Source organism: Corvus moneduloides, chromosome 1 (genome assembly GCF_009650955.1).
Source record: "Corvus moneduloides isolate bCorMon1 chromosome 1, bCorMon1.pri, whole genome shotgun sequence".
NCBI lineage: Eukaryota > Metazoa > Chordata > Aves > Passeriformes > Corvidae > Corvus > Corvus moneduloides.
The window spans coordinates 146,455,813-146,482,857 of NC_045476.1; the positions used below are offsets into that span (position 1 = coordinate 146,455,813).

At 39.0% G+C, this 27,045-nt stretch overlaps 1 protein-coding gene across 2 annotated transcripts in view; it reads left to right on the forward strand.

Moving 5' to 3' along the window:
* Positions 1 to 25,066, forward strand: part of ZFPM2 (zinc finger protein, FOG family member 2) — a 305,809-nt gene extending 280,743 nt beyond the window's left edge. For both annotated transcript variants that reach the window (XM_032131306.1, XM_032131307.1), the window contains 3 exons: positions 13,859 to 14,065; positions 18,359 to 18,583; positions 21,589 to 25,066. In XM_032131306.1, the coding sequence (XP_031987197.1) occupies positions 13,859 to 14,065; positions 18,359 to 18,583; positions 21,589 to 24,080 (2,924 nt within the window). In that variant the 3' untranslated portion in view covers positions 24,081 to 25,066. The remainder of the gene's footprint in view (positions 1 to 13,858; positions 14,066 to 18,358; positions 18,584 to 21,588) is intronic.
* The last annotated feature ends 1,979 nt before the right edge of the window (positions 25,067 to 27,045 follow it).

Below are 27,045 nucleotides of genomic sequence, written 5' to 3' on the forward strand. Positions count from 1 at the left end.
AAAGCCAGATAGTTCTTCAGGGATCACTGCATGCATGACATCAAATTTCTTCATTACTCTCATGAGACAGAGATAAGTGTTCAAAGGTTTCCACAAACTTTTAACATCACAATTCCCACGTGTTTCCATGGGAGTCACGCACCCTGGAATGCTGTTTTTGCTCAGCAACAGAAATATTATGAAGTGGCTGATGTTGGATAGTTTCCAGCCCTGGCTGCATCTTTTCACTCTCCAGTTTTGCAGGGGAATGATTTAGGTAGAAATAAGCATCTGTGTGGTTGTAGGTAAGCACAGGTGATTTCTATGAACATCTTACAGGCAGGGGCGGTGAAACATCACCCTTCGCTGCCTTTGTCATCTGTCTGCAGCTCTGGGGTGCCAGGCCAGAGGAGAGGGTGACACAGTCCAATACTGGTGTGTCACAGCTTCAGTCTGCTCGAAAACTGACCCCTCCGAAGGCTTCAGCATCCATCGCAGCCTGCCCAGCTGCGGATGTGCTACCACAGCCTGCGTTCCTTGTCCCCCAAGTTTTGGTGGAAGTGGAGGGGCACAGGGAGCCCAGCCGCGGGGCGGGGGCACAGGGCAGTGCCCCACTAGGGCTCTTTGGGAGCAGAGAGGGATGCTGCCCAGGAGAAGGGAAGTAGTCCCTAGACAGCTCCTTCAGCGAGCAGACAACGTCGTAATCGATATTGTTCGCTTTGCACGTCAATCCGGCAGTTTATTTAAAATATCACCTGCGGTACCGTCGGCGCGCCCCGCCGCGAGGGGCACATCTCCGCCACGGCAGCGACAGCAGCGCTCTCTGTCGTGACAGGCGAGGCGCGGCGCGAGCGTCGGGGGGCAGGGTTTAATCAGGCCCCGGCGCCGTTATCAGCGCGCGGGGCCGCGCGCAGCCGTGTGGAAAATGCAGTAAATAACGGCGGCGGCGCCGCAGCGCCACCTGCGGGCGAGGGGCGGGCCTGCACACTGCCGGCAGCGGCAGCAGCGCCCGGCAAAATCCCCGCAACATCCCTGCAACTCTGTCTCCTTGCGCGGTAACCAAATTAAAGTTCTAACTCCAGCTTAGTGTTTTCCAGTATTTTCTAATTTTTTAATCCTACCGTTTTTTTAAAAGGTAATTGTTACACAGGTCTTTTTAAAACTGTGGCTCTCTTAACTTTATAGTTTAGCTCAGCATTAGCACGCTAAGGATCTCATCTGACCAAGTTACTTAACGTTTGCAATTGTTTGCTGTGAGGGTAGTGAGGCATTGGCACATGTTGCCCAGAGACATTGTGGATGCCCCATCCCTGGAAACACTCAAGGCCAGTCTGGATGGGACTCTGAGCATACTGCTCTATGGAAGGGGGATTGGAACTAGATGTGCTTTAAGGTCCCTTCCAACCCAAGCCATTCTATCATTAAATAATTTATATGATAAGTTTGAACTACAGAGGTTTGAAAGGTGCTTTTCATCACTATGTTTTAGTGTTCAACAAAAATTTTTCTTTACAAAATTAAAAAAGAAATTTCCTATACACACTGTTTTTCACTTTTCCCTCTGTTTCACCCCTGTTTGGGTTCTGTCCCAGTTCTGTGGATAGAAACTGAGGTACAAATATTCATCATAAAAATGCTGGTTCAGCCAGCATATTCACAAGTACATGTATTTACAGGCAGTGAAATTACCTTAGTTTACAAGCATAATTGTCTTGAGTGGAATGTATCTTAACAATAAAGCCCAGATGACCCAAGCTGTCTTGTGGTTTGATTTCTTTTTTGCAGTTCTAGGGAGTGGGGTGGTGTTCTACAGGCAACACTAGTGGTAACACAGAGTCAGACAAAGGTAGAAAGAAGTAGGGAAAGATTATCAGTGAAGGAAATTAGACTGCTTCTGTGAGCATGGGTGACAGGATTGTCCTCTAATTTCTTGCATTTCAATGCAATTAACAGGAGGAACCTCCAAAACCTCTTCTGCTTTTAGATGCCCAACTTCCTCCCAGTGATGACATGTTTTTCATGCATGTAAAAAGCCCCACTTCAGCTAAATAGATCGTTCTGGTCTGAATGTGGAAAGTCAATGAGAAATCAAGTTCCATTTAAAACATCTGTGCATTTTGTACAGATTATTTCTGAAGAGGTAAGCTGATCATCAGTCTCTGGTCACAGCCTTGCATTCAGAGCAGTGGGTGGCTGAGAGTGCAGATTGCAGAAATATTTGGTCAAGTGCATTGCACTAAATCATAGTGCGATTCTCTGTTAAATTCAATTTTTCATGCAGACACATCTCAAGGGGCTGCCGTTCTCTGCACGGTATCAGTTCTCCTGTTTTCTCCCCCTCATACTTGAATATTTTAGGCATTTAACAAAGTGATTCTTCCTTTGGAATGTATCAGCTTTAGAGCATCTGTATTTGTTAATTTTGAACTTTGCCTAAACACTGCCACCTTTCTCAGGACTAAGGTTGTCAATAGTTAGAAAATAAAAGAATGTGAATTCACTTAATTTTCAGACATCCTCTCAACGAGATCGGCAAAATGCTCTTAAGGGTGACCTGTAGAAGTCCAGGGAGCCTGCAGAATGCCTCAGACCCTGGCAGACTCCCTCTAGGGAGCCAGTATGCTTTAACTGGCTTCCCACTGAAGCAGCTGTAAGAACTGAATACGTAAGAAAGAAAGGTAATGAAAACTGACAAGTTGAAAAGAAATTGAGAGTTTAATCTGTAAAGTTGTGCTTGAGGGGCCTTCCATCATGATATTCCTATGGAGTAGCAAAAAGAGAAAAAAATTAAGAAACTGTGGAGTATGATGAATTTACATAATTTTTTCTTGCACCAGGCAGTATTTATTAATTTCTTTTCTGCCGCTTTACTGCACCTCTTTGCCTCTCAAAAAGAGAAAATGAAGTATACAAAACCTGGCAATCATAATGAATGTGTGAAATGCTCACAGATTATTTATAAGCATGCAAGTTATGTAGTTGTTGGAGATTCTCTCCCTTCTGCTCCTGCTTGGTGATGAAGAATGGTGTTTTAATAGGCAGATGGTAAAGACAATTACAGTTTGGGGCTCAGCTGGGAGTTACATCAGTTTATTGCAAATTATTAGTTGATAAATGCTTTTGTTTACAAGCAAAGTCTTAAGCAGCTTTGTAATCAGTTTATCAGCTGCAAACTGAATTTTGACAGCTTGCCTTTGGGTATACAGTCACTTTCTTCCTGGACATTTAGAAATCATGCTGACCAAGCAGGCACAATGGTAGCTCCTATGCACCTGTATGATGCTCAGTAAACTGGCATTTCTTATTAAGCCTGTTTTGGAAGAAGTCATCAAGTGCAGAATCCTCCTCAAATGTTAATCTGTGTTAGTGTGTTAAGCCAGAATCTTAACTATTTGCTCATTCATAATTTTTTTTCTTTTTAATTCCATTGTGACCAGAAGTAGCTCAGTCTTTGCTTTCTGCTGTTAACAGTCTCTTACTAGATGAACTAACTGGGAGACTGGCAGTGGCTTACAATACTTGTTTACCTTGGACACCATGTATAGCTTGAAAGATGGAAATGCTTTTGATCACTGAGAGTTTTCAGTCAATTTACTTCTATCTTCTATTCTAAAAGGCAGAACTATAATACCTAGGATTTAATTAATTTCAAGGAAATCTGGGGTATTGGTATGGGGTTTTGTGTGTGGGTAGTGGTGGTTTTTTTATAAATTAGGTACTTTTTAAATAGAGAAGACTGGGTTAGATGCTTATTATATCTTCTATGGTGTTTACATTTTAGAACATACTAAACATGCAAATCTACTTTTACTTAGTTGTTTGTTGAGTAAGAGAGACACTGATTTGTCACAGAGTTGTTTCCACTGCAGCCAGTGTAAAACATTCTAATGGCTTTAGTGGGAGAAAGACTTTTTGGAATCAGGAAGTGCTGCTTTACTCCAATGGTTGTTACAGCTGAGGTGAACTAGTTCCTGAACTTCAACCTGTGAGCTGAACGTTAACATGGGTAAAGGTCTGAGATAACCCACAATAATAGCAACTGTTTTCTCAGGGTTACAGTGCACATAGCTAAATGCTCCAGCTTCTGTTCATTATAAAAGCTAACTTTTGTTTCTCACAAAGTCGTAAGCTTTTTCTGGAGCATGGCCCCTGTATTGAATAAGCAGGCAGGTCTCATAACCAATGTTTCTTACTTTGATTTTACCTTTCTATAGCTTCCCTATTTCTCTTATATTTATTGTGATGATTTCCTTTACAAATACAACCTGTCACTACAGTTCCTTCTATATAATCCTTCCTTCCGCTCAGGTGCCTTTGCCATTCACTCTGCATTTGCCCAGGGGCAAGAAATGAGCCCTACAGTAGCAGGTGCAAGACAGTAGAAAAACCATTGATAAGATGCAGTCTACTCTGCTTTCCCTGTAAGAAAGAGGTGCCATTAAAGCATATCTATTGTCTCATTTAATCACCTCCTTTTTTCATACACTCCAGTCTCACAAAATAACTCTGAAAAGACAATCCACAGGCATGGTTGTGTTTGTAAGGCTACTAAAAGGTCACATTACAGCTGTGCTGTTATGGAAGCAGGGATTGTAGGAATTTGTGTATCCAAAGCCCTGCTTCAGAGTAGTTGGTTTCAGTGGTGCATTTTCTCTCTCTGTGAAACCCGGTGCATCCACAAAAGCTGGGGGGAGCAGTGGGCGTCACCTGGGAATGTCTCCTGGGAAGCTCTATGGAGAGTGCCCATTCAGTGGTCCTGTAAAAAGTGAAAGGGGAGATGAGTGTGCTGCGACACTAAGTCCTAGCTGCTTTGCAGTGGTGGTGGGAATGCAATGTGAGCAATGTCAGCAAGGGTTTATCCGTTTTTTCCAAGCTGTTTATCATATTCTTTCTGAAGGCTTAGTAAATTCTAAAATAACACTCAAGTGACACCTAATTCAAATGTAAAAAAGGTGTAGCACTCAATTCAAAACAGAGGAATATACAAAGAAAAGAGGAGGGGGAAAAAAAGGAAGAAAACGTTAAACTTGGAAAAGAACTCCTTCGACTACCTTGTTTGAGTTTATGCTGAATTAAGGAAATATAACAGGTTTAGCATTTGTGGCAGGCTTTAATTTCAACCTCTGAGCAGCAGACTTAACTTCTTGTGATGTGGGAGGATATTACAGTTTTCAACTTCATTTTGTAAGTATTGCCATTTGTGCCAAACATTTAATAGTTTTATGCTGTGGACTGTCGTCCACCAGGAGCTGATATCACCTAAGACTTTTTAGAGCCATCTAATAGAAAGATATGTATTCATTCTGATTAGCCCAGGATTTGAACGAGGGTCCCAGAAGAGATATTTAAGCCTCTTAAATGCATAGAACTTCTAAGGATATGGGTTTAACTGTCTCCCCCTGTGGTAAATAAGCTGTGACAGCTCTATCAGGGGGGAAAATGGCAAATAAAATTACCACATTATTTTCCTGTGAATATTTTTGGAGCACTAATCTATTTTGCCTCTTTACCTATTAGAACTCTGTTGAGTGTTACATGCAGACATTTAATTGGAGGAAACACACAGAAATCCTCAAACTAACAAAATGCAAGCATACAACAGTGTTAAAAATAAGAGGTCAAAATCTGTTCCTTACACTCCTTGCTCCTCAGAAACACCGTGCTTTATTGGGGGTTCAGCTGAGGGAGGTTTTTGCAGTGTGAATTTGAGAGCTGCTGCCATAAGATGGTGATGTTAGCGATAGTTGTACTGCAGCAAGGGAAAGACCTAGCCCTGACACTCACACCAAGATGCCAGGTGTAGGAGTTCTCTCCCCTAGGACTGGCAAGTTCCTTTCATATTTTTCTTTTCCTCTTTATCAGCTATATAATGCCTGACAGTTTTAACCATAAAATCATCTATTCAGATGAATACACTGTCAGCTGTCAGCATATGACTAAGCTGAAGTCAGACCCAAAGCTCAGGTTGACTCACATGCAGGAGTAAGAGCTATATTCCTAAGGGGTGTTTTCTTCCCTGTTTCTGGTCAGAGAGCTTATATCTCTAAATACAGGGGGTTAATTTGGCTAGTGCTGTTAAGCTGAGTATTTTTCTGTTGTATTGGTTCTGGAAAATGTCGTTGCAGTTTCTTTATTTTGCCTTTTGCTCAGTGAGTTAAAAATTAAGGCTCCATATTCTTTGCTGAACACAAAGGTAATAGTAAAAGTGGCAACAGAACTGGTTTGCCCACTGTATTGGTCTAATTTTATACAGTATTCTCCATTTTTGCAGGCTTATATTATGCAGTGGGTACTTAAAGGTCAAATATTTTTTGGCAATCTCCTTTGATCAGTAAACAAAGAAAAATTATAGAAGAAGCTAGGAAACAATCTCATTAATGTGGCACTAAAGCTGTTTTTTGTGAGAGTTTGAGCAGTCTGAATTTGCAAGGGTGATTTTTGAGACACTTCACAGAGAAATGGCTGGAACCCCAACATTAAAGTGCATTAATAGCAAAAATGCTGTGCAAAGTACGTATTTTGTGTACGCATGTGAAAAATGCTAAGAATTATTTAGCAACTGGAAAGACTGTTCACAAAATGCCTTTGATTTATTGCTGTATATACTACAGATCCATATCACATATTCTTACATTATTTTATTCAAAAACTTGTATGAACCATGAGTTGGCATGTTGTAGAATACTGAAAAGGCATTAATCAACCCAAATAAACAAGTACATAGATCTATCTAACAAGTATGAAGTAGTTAATAAATTTTTAGCAATTTTATTACAGAAAAAAGGTCTAAAAGAGTAGTGCTTAATTATCTGGACTCCTCTGTGCTGGGCTGTCTTTTGATTGTATTAATGAAGCAGCTGGCCCATTGTTTCTCTTTAATTCCTCTATTGTTTTAAGAATATGTCACAGCTCTTTATTCTTTTATCAGGTGCTGTGCAGGAGGATTCACACAATAACTCATATTCCTACTGTATTTGCCAATGCACAAAGAAACCTCCAAAGCATTTTTCAAAGAAGGGGCACACATAATTTATAAGTTCTGTTCCTTGTACCACTCTACTGTCAAAAATTTCAACAGTATTGGATTTGAATGAATTATAATTTTTTTATTAAACAATGTGTCCACATATAGATATATGTACTTTGTTCATGTCAAAAATTAAAGATCTGCCCAGTAACTTGTGCTGTACTGAAATGGCATTCAATATGCTGAGTCGTCACAACCCCATGGGTAAGAAGCAGGAGGAACCCAAATACAAAGATCCCATCCTATTGTGATGTGCAAATTTTCCCTAAATGCTTAACCTGTGCAACAAAGGAGGGAAGAAAATAACTCCAACCCCCATTATCATTACTAAAAAGCACAATTTTTTGCAAGTTGGAATATTTTACTGGGAGAGGAAGGTTTAATTCAGTTGATGGTGCCTGGAAGTTGCTAAGAGCAACAGTCTGTTGTTTAAATAAATTCTGATAGTCTTTTGACCCTTCTTGCAAAAAGATGCGTGTACAGGAAATGGGCTATTATGTTGTTGCAGCAACGCAATCAAGTCCAGTAAGCTCAAATTTTACTACACAAAAGTAATAGTTCTGAATTAACTGGCACTGAAAACTGGTTTTAATAGAAATTGCCATTGATTTCCTAAACTTATATGAAAGGTGTGTGGCATTTCTGGGTCAAAAAAATGAGACTCAGATAGTTTAGCAAGGAAAACCAACTGATACTAAACACAGGAAAACTGGGATTTGCTTTTGAATATATGTTTATGCTTCTGAATCCGTGAAACACCTGTACTCAATGGAAATGCTGGTTTTAGCTGCTTGCTTTCTTAAGGCACTTTTCCTAAAAGCAACAATATAAATCAAGAGCCTTAATAGTTTAATCCATTTTGAATCTCCTTTTCCCAGTGGAGTTAGGTAAGTCTGACCTTATATATGGCCTTTTTACAGACTGTGATCCACAGATTCCAAATATCATTCCTTAAGGCCTGCAAAACAGAAGTGGGGAAAAAAAAAAGCAGCAGCCCACCATCACAAGGCTCACTGTGCAGAATGCTGTGTTTTCCCTGGAAGTGGTATAGGGTTCTAGGGTTCTGAGGATCAAAATGGGTGAAGGGCCATTTAGCTAAATTTTCAGAGCAAATTCCTTATTTTGAATAGGATAATAGAGGTCCCTTTGTTAAAAAAAAAAAAAATTCAAATGTAGAAGAAAAAATGGAAAGGCTGTTAAAAAAAGGGTTTCTCTTCAATTATAGGTGTCTGTCCTACATAAAATAAAGTTTTGTATTAGCATGCATATCTATCACCATATTTCTCCTTATTCTGAATACAGAAGATAGCGTATTACTGCATCTAAGTATGATTTAATTGGTTCAATTTACTATATATTTTTTATACTAAAAGTGATTCCATATCTTGATGAGTCCAGATGTAGTTATGCTTCTGGTTTACAGTATCCCATTGCTTGCATTTTATTATTTTTACAAAGCAAATGTCTATCAATCATAGAGATAAATTAGAAAAAATTGTGCAAACATGACACATTGCTAAGATTTTCTCAGCCTGCTATGTAATTATTAACCTGATTTTTTGCCATTGAGGGAAGCCATGAATTACAGATAGCATGGATGAAGTTAAATGCTTTTATATTAGATACATTTTCCTATACAGTTTTCTATAGGTATGGCCATACAATATAATTGAAGCTTTGTCAGCCCTGTAGCCTAGCAACAGATAATACTGTTAGGTTACTGAATTGCTCCTGGTTGACAAGTAGGGAGTATTTTTGTGTTTATCATGTTTGCTAATGATGGGATTCTTTCCAAAAGGCTTGTCTTAATCTTAATTAGAGTTTATCAGCAGAGGTCTGCATGACATTGTGCAGACACTGATTTCATAAATAATAAAAAGTGCAAGTGAAAAATTTGGCAGGAGAAGAAGATATTTAAGACCACTGATTCTTGTAAGAGCAGCATGAATTTCCAAAATGTAATCAAGTTTGAACTGTGACTCTATTCTTTATTATCGAAACTTGCAGTACACTCCACTGCAGTTTTGACAGCAATTATGAGTATGATTTATAAGCTTCCTGTTAGGAACCAGATCTGTTTGCACAAGAATCTTGATCATAAACATTACAAAGAACAGTAAGTCCACAGTTTTTCAGGGACATCAGGACCTTACTCTTTCGTTTTTGTAGAAAGTTTTAGGTTTGGTTTGGGTTGGGTTTTTTGTTTTTGTTTAAGGGTGTTTGTGGTTTTTTCAAGCAGCAGAAATATTTGCAGTGAAAGATGCAGACAAAGAAGAGAACACTGAAATAACCTTTCCATTTGGTGGAAGTTCTGAAGCTATCAGATAACTGCTTCAGTGCCTGATGTCTTTTGGTAAAGAACTCATGCCAATGCAATTGGAGTGTAATTTTTTGCTCTAGTTTGCACAACATGATATTCTTTAGCATTCCTGTCTTTTGATGATTAAATAAATGAGCACTTTTAATTCCTTGGAATGTGAACAAGAAAAAGAGTTCAAATAAATACATAGTGTTTACAGACATTTTTATTCTTTTCTTCTGCTTGACATGTATGTGTTAAATATCACATAAATTTGTTGATTTAACCATAGATATAAATCAATACATTACAGGCTCAAGAAGCTTATTTTCAATTTCACAGAATCATAATTACCCTTTTCAAGAAAACAGCTTTCCAACGTTACAAAGCCTTCTGCTGATCTAAAACCTTCTTTTCTGCACTGGCACAAGAGTAAGACTTTTCTTACTACACCACGTAAAACCAGTAAGATCCCTTTCAGTGTAAATGGTTGTGATGGTGAGGAAATATAGTCGGGTCTTGCCTGCTTCCTCTACACAAGGCACACAGGCTTTGCCTTGCTGTTGTCGCTGATGGGCAATATGAATTGTCCAAAGATAAGACCACCAGGTGGGAATTGTCCTAAGATAAGAACACCGGGTGGGAATTGCAGGAGGAACTGTCTGGACTGCTCGCATAATAAATGCATTCCAGTGATGGGGGAGCTGTGATGGTTGCGATTGACTTCAGTACACATCGGCCTGCAAAACGGTATAAAATGCTGCTGGAGACTGGGCCACCTGGGAAAACTGGTCTCCCAGGGTTGCAGGCAGCTTCCAAATGAATTCCTGGCCTCCTTCCCCACCCCCGGCAAGAACGCCTGCAGGGTATGTCCAGGCTGAAGATAGAAAGGGTGAGTAAAAGCACCAAGATCTGGTGACATATGGAGATAAAATCCTATAGTAGCAAAAGGGGTGCTTTTCTGCTTTGCATTCTGTAAGGCCAAGGACTGTAAACCTGTATGTTTCTAGCTGAACCTGTTTATCTTATAATCCTTTAGATTTGTTTGTATTATATACTGCATTGACAATATTTAGACACTGTATTAGCAATAAATATAATCGTAGTCATCCCCATAATCAGTGTCATACTTCTTGCAGCTGACTGAGAGTCTTCTCTCTGCTGTGGTAGAGTGGATGACCAATGTATTCAGTTTGGACAAGAAGAGGCCCAAAATCACCCATCTACCATTGCTTTCTGACCAAGTCATATAACCATGACTATTTCAGAGGCACTGTCAGTCACTCGTCCCTGTTAAAACATCTGTTCATCCTTTCTCTTCTTCTGATGCCTGCGTCATCTTAGCACTGAGAAGTTTGGCCTGGCAAAGCTTTGTAGAACAATTTCACTCCTGTAAGCTATTTCTGACAAAAGGAAAGTTGGTTAAAAAAAAATCTAGCCAGCTTAATCAGAAATTCATCTTATATAAATAATAGTGCTTCACATTTCTTTATGAAATCTTTGTGTGTTTGCAAACATTTCATGCAAACATCTTCCTCTCTCCTTCTCATCGCTACTGGTACTTGGCTATGGCTTCCATATTATCCCTTTGAAAACCTGTTGTTAACACTGCCCTTTGCTTAACGAATAGCTGTTATGCTCCTGAGAGACTGCTGCATATGCGTCAGTTGTGTCTTAGCCTGTAGAAATGTTTGTGGGAAGAAATTTTTTCCTGTTTTGTAGCTGCCAGCTGTAAGGAAGCCCTTATCCCTGACAGAGGTGTCTAGACAGCATAGTAATTCATATGATAGTCACGACTGGAACTTCCTATTAAATCTGGAAGCCTCTGTCGGGTTCTCTGCACTTGACTGTACTCTTTCTGTCACTCTTGATTGACTTGTGCTCTTTGCTTGACTGTGCAGTAGAATGCTCTAGAAGACTTCTCTTCCACAGTCTTCCCACTGTGCACGAAGGTCAGCATGTTTGCATTCACTGCATTAAGGGGAAGAAAGTCGTTTGCATCTTTCAAAACAGCAGCTTGCCTTACTCTGTGCAGGCAAGCATAGAAGGGAACAAGTGGGGACTGCACCGTGTCCTGTCCCAGTGAGTGACTGTTGCTGCAAAGGTGTTGAGCTGCATTTACAGTAGCTGGAAGAATGCATCATTTGGGAGTTCTTCTGGGGATCTAAATTAACACAATATCATGTTCTGATGAAAACATGGACATGTATATGATGATCACTTAAATGCCTCGTTTTCTATAGACTGGGATGAAAGAAAACAAAATAACAATGTACTTCTTGAATCTGAATCCTGTTGAGCAGAAGGTTTGTATTCATATGCAGGAATTGATTTAACTTCCCTAGTTCTGATTTCCTTTATGAAGCCAAACTGGATACCGTTGTGCTTCCAAAGCTGTGACACATCCCACCAGGCTGTGCCTGCCATAGGTGTGACAGTTTGCAGGAACTGGGTGGAGCAGGCAACCGGGGTCACTGCTCACTTCAGCTGTCCGGTTTAATCTGCTGGACATGAGTCAATGCCCTGAGGAGCTCCAACATCAGGAGCCTGAGTCAGCCTTTTAGCTGATCCAGACTGATTGCAGCTGGAGACCCAGTAATCACCTTTTTTTTTTCCCCCAAGGGTACATACAGCATGGATGTTTGCTGGGATAGAGAAAGTTTCGGTTGGTTCTTCTGCAGTGACTCATTTTTATTAAGAGATCCAATGAATAATAAAGTCTAGAAAGAGCTCTTATTCTGTATTAAAAGATAGTAAAACGTCAGTTGATTATTACACCTTCCATATATAAATAAGGTAGAAGTGCATGTTAAAAATGGAAATTAACTATGTGATATTTGCATCAAAAATACCCAATTTCAGGTTCTCAAATTGCATTGTGTGTTCCATGTATTTTCATCTACAAGACTAGTTAAGTACCCTTTAGGAATTTCGCCTGGTTCTCTCTGGAGAGGCTTTATACCAGTTTAGCTCTGAAGGCTTCTGTATATTTACTGGTTATATCCAGCAATATGTCAGATTGTGCTCTTCAATTTTTTTAATTCCTGCTCAGGCATTAGGATTCTGCATTTGTAGAATTTTTTGGTACTATCTTCACTTTTCATCTTCTTATTCTCTGGAGGAAATTACTCAGATTTGCACCATTTAATGCTGTAATCTTGGTGACTAGTAAACCTTGGTATGTTTTGGTCCCTCACAGTAAATCATTTGTAAACTTTGTAGCACCTTCAATTGCTGTTATTATGGAAGGGTGAATACAAAGACACTTTTCTGCTTTGAAACTTCTACACTACTTTGAGGTCTGGAAGCTTAGCGTATTTTACCACTGAAACACACTGTCACTGATGGTGTTTTGTTTGCTCATCTTTGAAAGCTAATAGACTGGTTTAATTAATTGTCCAAGATTTCTCTAAAACAATGTCCTAATTCTTCCATTTAGCTGTGGCATATCATACTCTGTTGTTATCTCCTCTACCAGATTTTTGCAACAAGTTGTTTTAAAACTATAATCTCGTTGAAGGGAAAAAAATGAAGTGCAGTTGAAAAGGCAGTTATGCCGAAAGATAAACACAGCAATATTACTTATCAAAACGAGTACAGTTTTTGCTTGCCTAATGAATGCAACATATAGCTTTCTCTATATATACAAAAACTGAGAAAAAAAAAAAGCTTTATAACACATAAAGTATGCAACATTATTTCAGGCATAACTGTATTGGATATGTATCTAGGCCTGAGAGTGTAGATAACACAATATAAGTGCTTTGCCTGTCTAAACATGTTAAATAAATGAGCATTCACTATCGCATTCAAATACATTAGTAGATGTACTCGCATAGTTAATTTTCTTTTTAATGCACTACACGTGACATTTGCAGCACAGAGCTATAGTGTATCTTACTGTTTGATGAAAGTTCTTCCACTTCTCCCTCTCCCCCCCCTTTTAAACAAACCTTTATTTGAATAAGCCTTTATGAAACAGATCTTTGGCATATCTTCTTTTCAGGAAGTTCAGTCAGTGTAAGCAGAGATAAAGCAGTCATGTGACGAAGAATATTACATAAGGGAAGATTTTTTAGAGAAAGAGGGTGACAAACATAAGGGAGGGGAAGAACGCCCTTAAGAGGAAATCTGATTTCTTTCTTGCAGCTGTTTGGTTTTATTGAGCTGTGATTTGCTATTCAAAGTAAAACAAACTTGGAGTTAAGAAAAAATTTACAGGAACTTTGGTGAAAATAATAATGAGCAAAGTGCTGCATAAATTATTTTCACCTATATCTTGATTTTCATAATGCTGGCTTTTTAGGAGAGAAAATGAAAAATTAAAATGAATATTCATACTGCAAATAATTAGGAAAACTATCCCCGAATTGTTTTTCTTATACTTGAAAATTCCTATATTGGTAGAAGGAGGACAGTAAAAGTAAAAACTGTATGCCTCTTTACCTTGAATAAGCCATCGAAATTCAAAAAATAAAAAGACAGCACTGATGTTTTAAGTTCTGGAATCTGATGTTGTCAATTAAATCTTTCTGCCTTTATGTTTCCTGCAGGAGGGCAGCTTTGGTGTACCACGACCAAGGCCATCTCAGAGGGTGAAGAGCTGGTTGCCTTTGTTGTGGATTTTGACTCCCGGCTGCAGGCTGCCAGTCAGATGACTCTCACAGAAGGCATGTACCCTGCTCGCCTGCTGGACTCCATACAGCTGCTCCCACAGCAAGCTGCAATGGCATCTATTTTGCCTACAGCTATTGTGAACAGTAAGTGGGGAATACTATTCTCTGGAGGTTTTTTAAAACAGCAGTACTTTAAGGCACACATGAAGAGCTAATGCAGCAATGGTGAATTCATGACCACAGAAACTACCCCACAGCTCAAAGCCTGCTTTTGTTCCCCCATCATCTCAGCGATAAAAAGAGCAGGAATAGGAGGCTAGTGAGAGCCTTACCCAGAGTACCTGACCTGCCCTCGTGTGGAGGTTCTGTGATCTGTTCCCAGAGACAATAGGATTAGAAATTATTAAAAAAGTAGACAAGATAGGTCAGACAGCTCTCAAAGTCCAGCCTCTGCTGCTCAAGTAAGCTTGTTGCTTGCTGATGCAGTTTCTGGTAATAATTCATGATACTCAGAAAAGGAAAAGAAACACATCCTTTCAGTGACTATTTCAAAATGCAGCAGAAATCATGCCTTATAGCAGCCCTGATTTATTGTAGTATCTCCACTCAATGTGGTTAACTAAGATTGTTTTTGCATCCTCTGGTCACCTATAGGCTCTATCATGGACAAAATGCAGCATGCATTCAAATGCTGTCCTCAGAGAGGAGGGATACTAATATTCCTGAACTGGGACAATTCAGCACAAATTAAATTTTATATCTTTAACTTTTTCTTTTTGCTGCTTTTTATCTTTATATAGCCCTAGTACCTCATCCTCCTTTCTAAGTACTTTTCAAATATATTGGCCATTACCATGATCCTCACCAGTCATCACTTAGACTTACTGCACATTCTTAGCTCTCAGCACTTGGCAAGTCTGTCCATTTAGACCCCATGCTGGAGCACTTCCCTGTGCTTCCTGCGGTTTTTAAGTATTATAATTAGTTATAATGAACACAGTATTTTGGGTGCAAATGCACATGCAAGCACATGATCTGCCACTCAGACTCACGCCTAATAACACAGAGTTTTGAGCACTCACAACATCTTCAAGCTCTTCACACAGTACTAGATAAAATATCCCTGGTAACACATTTCATTCCACATTTTCCTTTCAGTTTCTTTTTTCTTTCTAATTGCTTATTTTCTGGGTAAACAGTTTTGATAACTACATATTTATTGTTAGCCTATTTCAAAAGTTAAACCTTCAGATGTCCAAATCATCCAAGCGCTCTCTTCCAAGAGTGAGTTGGAGCAGCCTCATGCCCTTAAGCTAAGCACATTCATTTCTACCCACCGGTGGGGCAGCTGTGAGCTGACATACCTGCTCACAGAACCAGCAATTAGGATTGCACAGGAACTTTCCAAAAGAAGGTGTCAGAAGCACCTAAAACACCACAAAGTTACCATTGTTAGGGGAAACCTGTGTTTGTAGCCAGCAGATGAACGGGAGCTGCTACAGCGGGTTACCTTGCCTAAATGTCACAGCTTGTGTGCACATTCTTGTGCAAATTTACGAGACCAACTCTGGGCTTTGGCAAAGTAGTCAGGTTTCTACAACATCACATTTCTGAAAACATCTTTGCTGTCAGCACTGACTTTTGCAGAGCCCTGGAAAGCCACTGAACATTGCTAAGAGGAGTCCTTAACTTTATGGTGCATCAGTTCTTGCCATACAGGTTTAGCAGCAACTCAGAGTAACCTCTGTGTTCTTGACTCCAGGAAGATGCTAAAACAGCAAGTCTCACTGCTCAGAACTTTCCACGTCGGTTTCAACTCTGCCTCTGATTATATGGGGCTATTTTCACATTTCAGTGTTGAGTTGGTAAAATTCAGTTTCTTCATTAAAGTCTTGAACTAGAAGTCCATCAGCAAACCGAATCAACCTCTAGATTTGTAATGAGCCATCTCTTAAGCATTCTTTTTCTAGATCTCTGAAAAAAATTCCATTTCTAGAAAAAAAAAGTTGGTTTTGTAGGTTGTTTGGGAGGTTTTTTTATGTTTCCTAATATTTGTTAGTTGAAAAAACAAAATTAGAATATCACTCTTGGCTCATTCAGCTTGAGCTTGAATGTTTCATTTTCTGAATTGATCCATTGAAATATTTGGAAAGTATCCATTGAAATAAATTGAAATATTTTGGTTTTAAGTAATTAAAACATTAGCTTCCAGTAGCCTTTATCTGGTTTGCATCGCTTTAGAGTAGTAATAGTTTCAGATCCCATCCCTGTATATCATTCTCCCTGAAATTCCATCCTCTCACCATGCAAAACTCCTCAAATGCGTTTCCTCTGCTTGGCATGGAATGGGAGTCACATATTCACCGTGCGTAACTGCAGCTACAGACTGTCCATGCCATCTAACCCATAGGAAATAAAGATGGCTGGAAGTCAAATTCATTAAGATAATCAGAAAGTTCAATTCTGTGATGGAATGCAGTCAAATGAATTCAAATAGGACGTTGCCCATATCAGAATTTCCAATTAGTACTTTTGGACTTTTCTGTGGAAATCTCAACAGTTCAACTTTTTTAAACCATTAAGGCCAAAACCAAATGTTGAAATGTCAGCTTTAAAATGAGGTGGACATTTCAAATGATGCAATCTCTGCCAGTAATGTTTTAATAGTGGTGTATGTTGGAATACTAACTGCTCCATTAAATGTTTGTGTCTTAAATCCATGCACAATTATTCAGTGGCAAAGGGAAAAACAGAAATTGGTAGTGGTATAAATATTATTTTGCAAATTCATGAGCAGAAAAATAGACAAGCATTAGCATTGCAATCAGAGAAGCAAACTACGCAATGTAAATTTTGGCTGCCTTTGTAAATATTTAGCAAATAAAAGACTCATCCATGTCAATGGGTTGGAGTCTTCCACTTTGTTCACCCAAAGGAATTGAAACAGAGCACTTGTCCTATACACATCAATATTCGAAATTAAACATAAATTGTCATGAATGATAATGAATTGCATCATCAGCTACACACGCCATGTTTTCAGAGCACCCAGCCATTCTTCAAGACTAAGTTAATTACAGTCTCTAGCAGCTCTTTGCATTCTGAAGTCAGGGGGAGTTTTGATGTTGATCTAGATGTGTTTTGATGTTGACTGGAATTACCTGATCCTGAGATCAGCTGTCACAGTCTGGGGTTACTTATAATTTTATCCTCTCTTAATCTCAAAAACAGTCGAGAGGTGTCCGGACCAGGTGCAGAGAATGGTCCTAGACCTATGACAGCTCCTGAAATTTATGCATGAATGGGAATGGTGTTCATTGACTTAAGCCAAAGGGACTAGTCTCATGATTTAACAATATAAAGAAGTTCCAGCGCTCACGCACGGATCCTGTCACAGTTTAATTTACTAGTGTAGATGTGCCCCAAGAGAGCAGGGATTTCTTCTTGTTCTTACTGATACAGTGGAAGGTTCAGTTTTCAGAAAGGTCAAATGGATCTTTTGTCTTTCTGAAATGTATACACAAAAGGTGTCCTTTGACAAGACATTAACACACAAATATCTTTCCACTTTGTGTAAATATACCATCTGCATTATTACTCTTCACATCAGTAAAGTATGTAGCTTCTAATGCAGGATCAGACTTGTGCTGCTGAAAACACTCTGTGCAACCTCTGCATGGTCTCTCCTCAGAGGAGCTGCTGACACTTTGGGATAGGAGACAATGAAAAATTTTCTTATTCTCAGTAAATATCCTCTATGCATAGTGGAAAGTGGAAAACCAACAATTTACTGAAAACAAAAGGACAAAAAATACATAAGAAATTTCAGTTTCTATAATTAATAAAAACAGGAACCAAGGAAATAAACATGCTGCTTACTATAATATCACCTTCAATACGGTAGGATCTTAAGGAAAAGTAGTCTAGTCTGGACTCCTGCATATCAGAGCAACAAGATTTTACAGTAATAATTGCATAAGCATACTGAAAATACATTCTTCAGAATGATCTGCAGTTACCACTCAAAAATTCCAAGGCCCAGAGCTGGAAAGTCTTGTGCACACAGAAAAAAAATTGAAAGATATCACCTAATGAGTAGTGATGTATTGGAAATATAGCATAGTCCCTGAATTAGTATTGCATGTTCCCAACAAACATTTAATTTAATTTAATTTTTTTTAAATAATTATGTGCCAAAAACTTCTAGCTGTTTTCTTCATGCAGTTTTTTTAAAATATCCTCTTGAAAGAAAGAACTGTGTCCTGTGTTAGTCTCTCATCTGCAAGTGACATTTTAATAAACCCGTATCTCTGCTTTCAATATTTTATTAAATAAATATTTTTTAATGGGGAAGGGAGAGGAATTAATCTAGCTGTGTTAATTGGTTGGCACCAAGTGAACTGTGGCTAACCTGCACCTGCTTATACTTGCTTGTAGAGGACATATTCCCTTGTAAATCCTGTGGCATTTGGTACCGAAGTGAGCGGAACCTGCAGGCCCATCTCATGTACTACTGCAGTGGGAGGCAAAGAGAGGGGCCGCAGCTGTCAGAGGAGAGTGAGGACAGTGCTCAGCAGATATCCAGTGTCTGCCCCTTTCCACAGTGCACCAAAAGCTTTTCGAATGCAAGAGCTCTGGAAATGCACCTAAATTCTCACAGTGGTAAGTACCATGTATTTTTGTGTATCATCTTCTAGATTTAGCTATTTGAAGAGTTATTCACTACAGACATTCAGTGGATCAATGTCTCTCCAAATATATGCAAGCATTACATATAGATAATACCAAAATGTCAACAGTTTCTGACCTGTGTTCTACACCAAGCACCTCTCCCAGGTAAGCAGTGTCATCTTTCTTATCTACTAATCCTCATTTGAATGTTGTCTCTCTCTTAATGTGTGTATACACACATACAGGCAGCATTTTTCCACTGGTGAAGGTATGATCAGGAATCCAGACACAATCAATTACTTCAGGATTCCGGCTACCACACATACAACCAGAGAACATGTCCTTCTGAAGTAATGTCTTAGTGCCCTAGAGGAGGCTTCTTAGGCAGAAGGCTTTAAGGATCACGGTCCAGAACTCTGTGCTTTTATGAGGACACTTGTATCATAAAAAATTTCTTGTTTGATAGAAATATTCTTTTTCCTTCTTATAAATATAAAATGGGGATAGTATTTTAGAATCACAAAAACAAAGAACTGTAGGTTTGTCTAGGTTGGAAAAGACCTTTGAGATCATCAAGTCCACCCTAAACCATGTTGCTAAGCACCACATGAGCATGGGGTAGATGACCAATTTTCAATTGAATTAGGGATGGAAACACAAGTTAAAAATTTTCAGGACATTTTGCATTGGAGTTTTCAGTAGCAGAGAAAACCCACAAGAAGAAAGACTGCAGTGTCAGTGTGTGGTGTGTTTGCTGTCTGGTGTACAGAGCTGTTTCTGGAAAGGGGCAAGGGCTCTACAGGTGCTCCTGATCCTCCCGTTAAATGAATGGAGTCTAAAGGACATTAATGGGTGGAGAAGAAAGCCTTATTTGGCTTCAGTGTAAAAACTCCTGGGGCACGTGTAGTCTACTCTGCGGATTTGGTGAAGTAAAAAATGTTCCTCTGATACTTGGGCAGCAATTGCAAATCTAAAAGGCAACATACTGCCTTGGAGGAGTTTGGCACCTCCTGGAAAAGGAGTGGAAGAGTGCTGAGTGAAAACTTCTTTATGTAGACAACACAGAAAACCCTTAACCATTCATTTAGAGGTCAGATGTTTTTTTGCTTCAAGATCTTAACTTTGAATATCAGGCTATTGCCATTTTCTTTTTGTTGCCTAGAAAATATTTCACTGTTCAGTAAACCAGCAGAACCATAGGCTACAACAGCTTCAATAAGATCAGGTGAATGCAGCCCAGTGTGTCTTACAGCCTAGTAATTATAACCAGATACTCTGGGAAGATTACAGACAAATTTCTCCCCAAGCAGAGGAAAACTCTGAAATATTAGCCATTGTGCAGAAGATTTGCTTCAACTATTTGCATTTGGTGACATACCATTGGCTTAGCTGTTGGGGATTTTGAGCCATGAGCTGCAAGTGACCATGTCTGCCTGTAATCTAGAGATAAGCATCTGTGTTCCTTGAAAGACATAGATCTGAGATTGTGGTGAATTTCCAGTAAGAATCTTTAGTTATTTCTTAGAGCAGAGGATAAACCTCAGGCCTTTCCCTTTCTTTTTAGTCATAAACCAGTCTATTCAATCATTCTTGCTCTCTTTCAGATCCTGTCAGTCTTTACTTTTCTGTACAGATTATCAGAAGTTATAACACCTTCTGCAGTAGGCATGAAACATTCCTTTTCCAAATGCCTTGTAATCTTTGGAAGCCCTGTGTTTGTTCCACCTTCTGTTACTGTTCTCGCTGAAGGCTCTAGCAGATCCACGCCATTGGAACACACAGAGCCCTGACTGAAATTCAAAGTCCCCACCATAGAGCTGCTGTCACTGTACCACATGATGGGGAAGCATGTGCTATGTACCTCCTTGGTTCCCTTCTGGCCTCTGAGGCCAAGAGCAGGTCAAATTTCAAATGTCACTCACAACTTGGGGGGGTCACTGGTGCTAGGGAAGAAGGGCAGACCTCCAGGTACAACAGCTTGCCTACCCATAGAGTGAGCTACAACATTCTTACAGTTTTGTATTGTCCAGCTACCACACACCTACTTCACCTGACTGAGGTGTGGTATATGTGTGTGTATGTGTAGGCAGAACAAATACTCATTTTAAATTCTGAATATCATCCCTATCAATATTTTTTCAGTTTTTATGGTCTAAAATGTAACTAGAATCCATGTTGTTGCAGTAGAGAAACGTGGTGTTGCAGTAGAGAAATTTGGTCTTATCTCTTTTTAAAGCATTTTCAATTTCAAAATGCTATGAAACATGGAGTTTTTTGTTTAGTCAGTGATTGTGAGATGTCTTTGAATGCACTGTTCTTGATAAAGTGGTAGTGATTTCATGAGGAAAAGGTGCTGTATTATAGCTGTAGTTGCCAACGGCCATTATATGTGAAAGATAAAATGTCAGTGTCTTACTGCTCCTCCTCCCTTCACAAGGAACACAGCTCATCAGTCCTTTCTGATGAGGATAGATCTGTAACCTCTTTCCACACTACAGACAACCTATGCAAGCAAAGAGCTGAGCATCAATAATGCTCAAAATGCTACTTCTGCTTTGTGTGTGGCTTTGAGGCACACTGAGGGCTCTACCTCAAGCTACATCTTGACCTTGGTGTGGTCTCTGTGCATTCAAAATTTCCAGCAATTGTGCATGGGGAACATTATGTCTCCCTGTAGTTGTAACTGTAATTTCTGAGACCTTTTCATTTAGAATAAGTCCAGTCTATTTTTATCCTTTCCCTTGTTCTTTCTCTCCCTTCAGCTCTGATGAATGCATGCAAATACTAGGACTCTCCAAAGCAGAGCAGAAATCTGGGAATAACCTAGGAGTTTGATGAAAAACCAATTCAAGTATTTTCAGGGTGACTAATACCATCTCATTAGAAGAAAATTAGTTATTCTCACTGTATTTGTACCTTCTGTGCAACTGATTTCCCAGTATACTTCATGTGGGGCAAAATGGTCAGTTTATTTTGTATTTTGCTTTTTTCTCCAGGAGTGAAAATGGAAGAATTTCTCCCACCTGGTGCTAGTCTGAAATGCACAGTTTGTACTTACACTGCAGACTCAGTGATTAACTTTCATCAGCACCTGTTCTCGCATCTTACTCAAGCTGCCTTTAGATGCAATCACTGCCATTTTGGCTTCCAAACTCAGAGGGAGCTACTGCAGCACCAAGAGTTACATGTCTCTGGCAACAAAATTCAGAGAGAAAGTGACATTGAACACTCTCCAAGTGGAAATGAAGAAGGTTTACAGCCAGCAACGGACCTGTTGAGCAGAAATGATGTTCCCCAGAGCCAAAAGACCATGCAGACTAAAGATGCAAGTTCTGATACAGAGCTTGATAAATGTGAAAAAAAGGCTCCACTTTTCCTTCCAAACCAGAGGCCAGAAACCCAGCCTGCAGCAAATAAGCAGAGTTTTTCATATACCAAAATAAAATCTGAACCATCCAGTCCAAGACTTGCTTCATCGCCAGTTCAGCCTAATATTGGTCCTTCTTTCCCAATGGGACCTTTTCTTTCCCAGTTTGCTTTTCCCCAAGACATCACTGTGGTTCCTCAGGCTTCAGAGATATTAGCCAAAATGTCGGAACTGGTCCATAGAAGGCTGAGGCATGGAAGTAGCAATTATCCGCCTGTAATTTACAGTCCTTTGATGCCTAAAGGGGCTACATGTTTTGAATGCAACATAACATTCAATAATTTGGACAACTATTTAGTACATAAAAAGCATTACTGCAGCAGCCGATGGCAGCAGATGGCAAAGTCACCAGATTTTTCCAGTGTTCCAGAAAAAATGCCTGAAGCTGTAAGTCCCAGTAATGGTCAAAGCTCTATAAACATCCTGAATGCAGCTCCTCACGCATCAGATCCAGAAAATCAACTTCTGCAGACATCTTGCTTAAACTCTTCCAATGTTTTAGATTTGATTGGGCCAAACAATAAAAGTCATGAAAAAGACTTTACTGCACAGCCTAAGAAGTTGTCAACTGCAAGCAATGGTGATGAGAAGATAAATGGAAAACCTTCTGATGTGAAGAATCCCAATGCTCCCTTGGTAGAGGGGGAGAGTGACCCTAACAAGACCACATGCGAAGCTTGTAATATTACTTTCAGCAGACATGAGACCTACATGGTCCACAAGCAGTATTACTGTGCCACTCGCCACGATCCCCCGCTGAAGAGGTCTGCTTCCAACAAAGTGCCTGCCATGCAGAGAACAATGCGTACTCGGAAGCGAAGGAAGATGTATGAGATGTGCTTACCAGAGCAAGAGCAGAGGCCACCACTAGTTCAACAGCGATTTCTAGAAGTTGCTAATCTAGGAAATCCTTGTACATCTACTCAAGAGTCAACAGAGGGCCTTGGAGAATGTTACCATCCACGATGTGATATCTTTCCAGGAATAGTCTCAAAGCATCTGGAAACATCGCTGTCTATTAACAAGTGCGTTCCAGTTTCAAAGTGTGACACTGCCCACTCCACTGTGTCTTGCTTGGAGATGGATGTGCCAATAGATCTCAGTAAAAAATGCTTACCCCCGTCGGAGAGGACATCCACTTCTCCCAAAAGGCTGCTGGACTACCATGAGTGCACTGTTTGCAAGATCAGTTTTAACAAGGTAGAGAACTACCTGGCTCACAAGCAGAATTTTTGTCCTGTCACTGCTCATCAGCGTAATGACCTGGGACAACTTGACAGTAAGGTGTTTCAAAACCCAGAAAGTGAAAGAAACAGCCCAGATGTCAGTTATGAGAGAAGCATAATCAAATGTGAGAAAAATGGAAACTCGAAACAGTCCTCTCCTAATGGAAACTTATTTTCCACACACTTAGCAACACTTCAAGGACTGAAAGTCTTTAGTGAAGCAGCCCAGCTTATTGCTACAAAAGAAGAAAACAAACATTTGTTTCTTCCACAATGCCTTTACCCTGGAGCAATAAAGAAAGCTAAAGGAGCAGATCAGCTTTCTCCATATTATGGAATAAAGCCAAGTGATTACATTTCTGGTTCTCTCGTCATTCATAATACTGATTTAGATCAAAGCACAACTACAGAAAGTGAATCTCCGAAAGGCCAGGCACCTTCGAATGGATGTGCTGTGCAGAAGAAAGAATCTCTTCCACTACTGCCGAAAAACCGAGGCATGGTAATAGTTAATGGGGGACTAAAACAGGAGGAAAGACCTGCTGCTAACCCACAGCAAGAGAACATTTCCCAGAATCCTCCACATGAAGATGGGCACAAGTCTCCTTCTTGGATCTCTGAGAATCCCTTAACTACAAATGAAAATGTCTCTCCAGCAATTCCTACAGCAGAGGAACAGTTGTCTAGTATAGCTAAAGGTGTGAACGGCTCTACCCAGGCTCCAACCAGTGGAAAGTATTGCCGACTGTGTGACATCCAGTTCAACAATCTTTCAAACTTTATAACTCATAAGAAGTTTTATTGCTCTTCACATGCAGCAGAACATGTCAAATGAAACAATTGGTCACCTTTGGTACCTGTGTTTAGCATATTGTTCCATACAGTTTAAAGAAAGTTTGAATTACATCTGGACAATCAGGAGATTTCACTATTGCTGAGTTGAAGACTTAAAGGTGTAATTTCATTACAGTCCATTAGTAAAGTGTATTATTGGTGCCATTTTCAAAAATATTAATTTATTTTACCAGCAGTATTCATAGCTGTAGTTATGTTATTTTTTATTTAAAAACTTTATATTAAAGTCATTTGTAATGTTATTGTATAGTTATTGTGTAGCACATATGGTTTGCACTGTATAGTAGATTTTAAAGAAAATAGTCGCAAACAATACAGAAAAGCATTTTAGAAATAGCTTCAAAAGCACTTGTGTATCCTGATTTTTTTTCTTATATGCTGTTGCAGATATATGTATATGCTAAAATATAACTTGCAAAGAAGTTTCAACTATGCTGTAAAGTTCGCCTTAAAATTTCAATTTTTTTGAACAATTGGGCTCAGTTTGCACTTTATATTTTAGCAGATACAGTACCTTAGTCATTAGGCTTTGCATTTGTATGTAGCAGTATGTTTCTGTCCACTTTCTTAATCTGAAACGTACGTTAAATGAAGATGGCATTTTCTTTCTTGTATAGTACTTGTATTTTCTTTTGCTGATGCATCTCTGTCTCAATTTTTAAACCTTTGCTGTTAAATGCAATACTTTATAAAGAATGAACAAAATTACTGGAAGCAGTATTGTAAGAAATGAGGTCATATCAATCAGTTTTATCTTTTGAAAGGCACAGTCTAAAACAAAACCCTAAACTCAATGCTGCAATTATGAATCTAATTCATATATAAGATATATTTAAATATAAGAGTAGCAATACTGCAACTGGTGATCACAAAGATAATGTTCTACTTCTGATAGAAATAATTTCTCAACAAATGTTGTTACTATGCATGTATATGGATGGAATAAAATTCCAGATCATTGGAGAAGTTTGGCAGTAATTTCTTTAATTTTTTTTAAATTTTATTTTGTTTTTCAAGGTGGATTTAGAACTCACAAACTGTAAAGAAGTTCTTAGGAACAAGCTAACATTGCCTTCTCTTCAGTGGAAGCAAAGTGTTCAAAGAGACAATGAGTACAAAGGATACCTCCACTTCCAGGGAGTCTCTACTAACAGGTCACTAGTGCAACTGGGTCTAAGACTGCCTAGTGAACTAAAACTTAAAATGTGAGGGTCTGAAAGCAGGAAGGCTGTTCTCTTTACTGGTGCCAAGGCACACATACTTTCCTGCAGTATCTCCCTATGTCAAAATAGTGGAACAATCTCCTTCCTAATACCTCTGGTGTGATTTTTCATGTGTTCAGTGTTCTTACAAGAAAAACAAGAGCATTCATTTAAGAGAACAACAGTTTGCTCCACTAATTCAGTATAGAAATATTAGTCAATAATTTATGTTATATTAAAATCTGAACTAATGCACAATTAATACCATTTGCTTGCAATTGTTTAGTCTCCTGTACACAGTTTTCATTAAAAAATTGATATTATAAAAATGATCTATTCATACACTTTCATCCTACAAATTTGAAAACAAAACCATGATCTGAATAGTTGCATAAACAGTTGTATTTTAGTTCCTGTATCAGCCAAAGAAACAACTCATAACTAGCTATGTGAAAGGATGGTATTTCTGCTGAGCAGCCAGTTGGAGTCTAGCATAAGAGCATAAAATGCCTCTGGCTTTCAGCAACCCCATTTCTGTGTAGTTTGCAACTCAACTGTTCCTTTTTTTTTATTTGTAAGGGTAGCTACATGTAATCCAGTAGCAAAAATAATAAACACTTCAAAACTGTAGTTAACTCTGCTGATTAGCTGCGCTTTAAATACAGGTCAAGAGTGCTTAAAATTTTACTAATTCTCACTTGAAACAAAGATATCAGATGCATACATTCATTTCAGTAGGCCCAAAGTTGGTCCTATAGCAAAAAGTTTGGATAATAACACTTGTGAAGAAGAAAAAGCATTACAATCACAGGGAGAATGACACAGACAAAATGTTCATGGTTATCAATTAAACATTGATTAGAAAACACACCAGGATATCTAAGACTTCACACTATTTGCAATAGATGGTACATTTTGGCCTTTTTGGTGGCAAACATTATTTTGAAGATTATCCATCATTCAGTAATGGGTTAAAGAGCCAGGTGAATACATTTGGATTGAAATAACCTAATTCTGAAAGATCCACATGCGTAGATGAAAACTTTTTAGGTGAAGCTGGTCAGGAGGCCATAGGTTTTGTAATTTACAATTGCTGAGCTCTAGGGGTGTGTTTAGACAGTGAGAAAGTAAAGGAAAATACCAGGGTTAAAGTGAATACCTAGTTGAAAAGTGATGCTGAAAGGGGAAAGCCTTATCACAAACAATTTCTGATCCAGAAATGCTGAGGGTTCCTGATATATTCCAGAGGTAGATTAAAGCCTGCCATGCTGTGTTATATTCTTCCCACTGGCTAGTCCAATTTTCTTTCACACAACAGAATAATTCTAGTAGTATTTTCTCTTTATAAATCATCTATTTGGTTGACTGCTTCCATTTTTACAAGTTCAAAACAAGCACAACCTGTTCATTTGTGGGTACAGAGTTACTCCATTGTAAGCACATTTTATATATTTTACTCACTTCCCAGGAACAGCTGGCAATTCTGACACATGCTAAACACCTAAGTTATACCATCACACTCTCTGAAAGTAAAACTGTACACAAGCTAGGTCGGTAGCAGATACTATAATTTGATTTTTTTATACATATGTTAAAAATAGAAAGCATTTTAAAAAAAGCTGCTCACATAGCTTGGTTCAGGAATCCTGTTTTCCCATAACTTTATAGACTGTTTTCAATTGTTTCACTTTCTTTATTGCACTCATTTTTTAATTTGTTCATGTGAAATAAGAACATAAACAC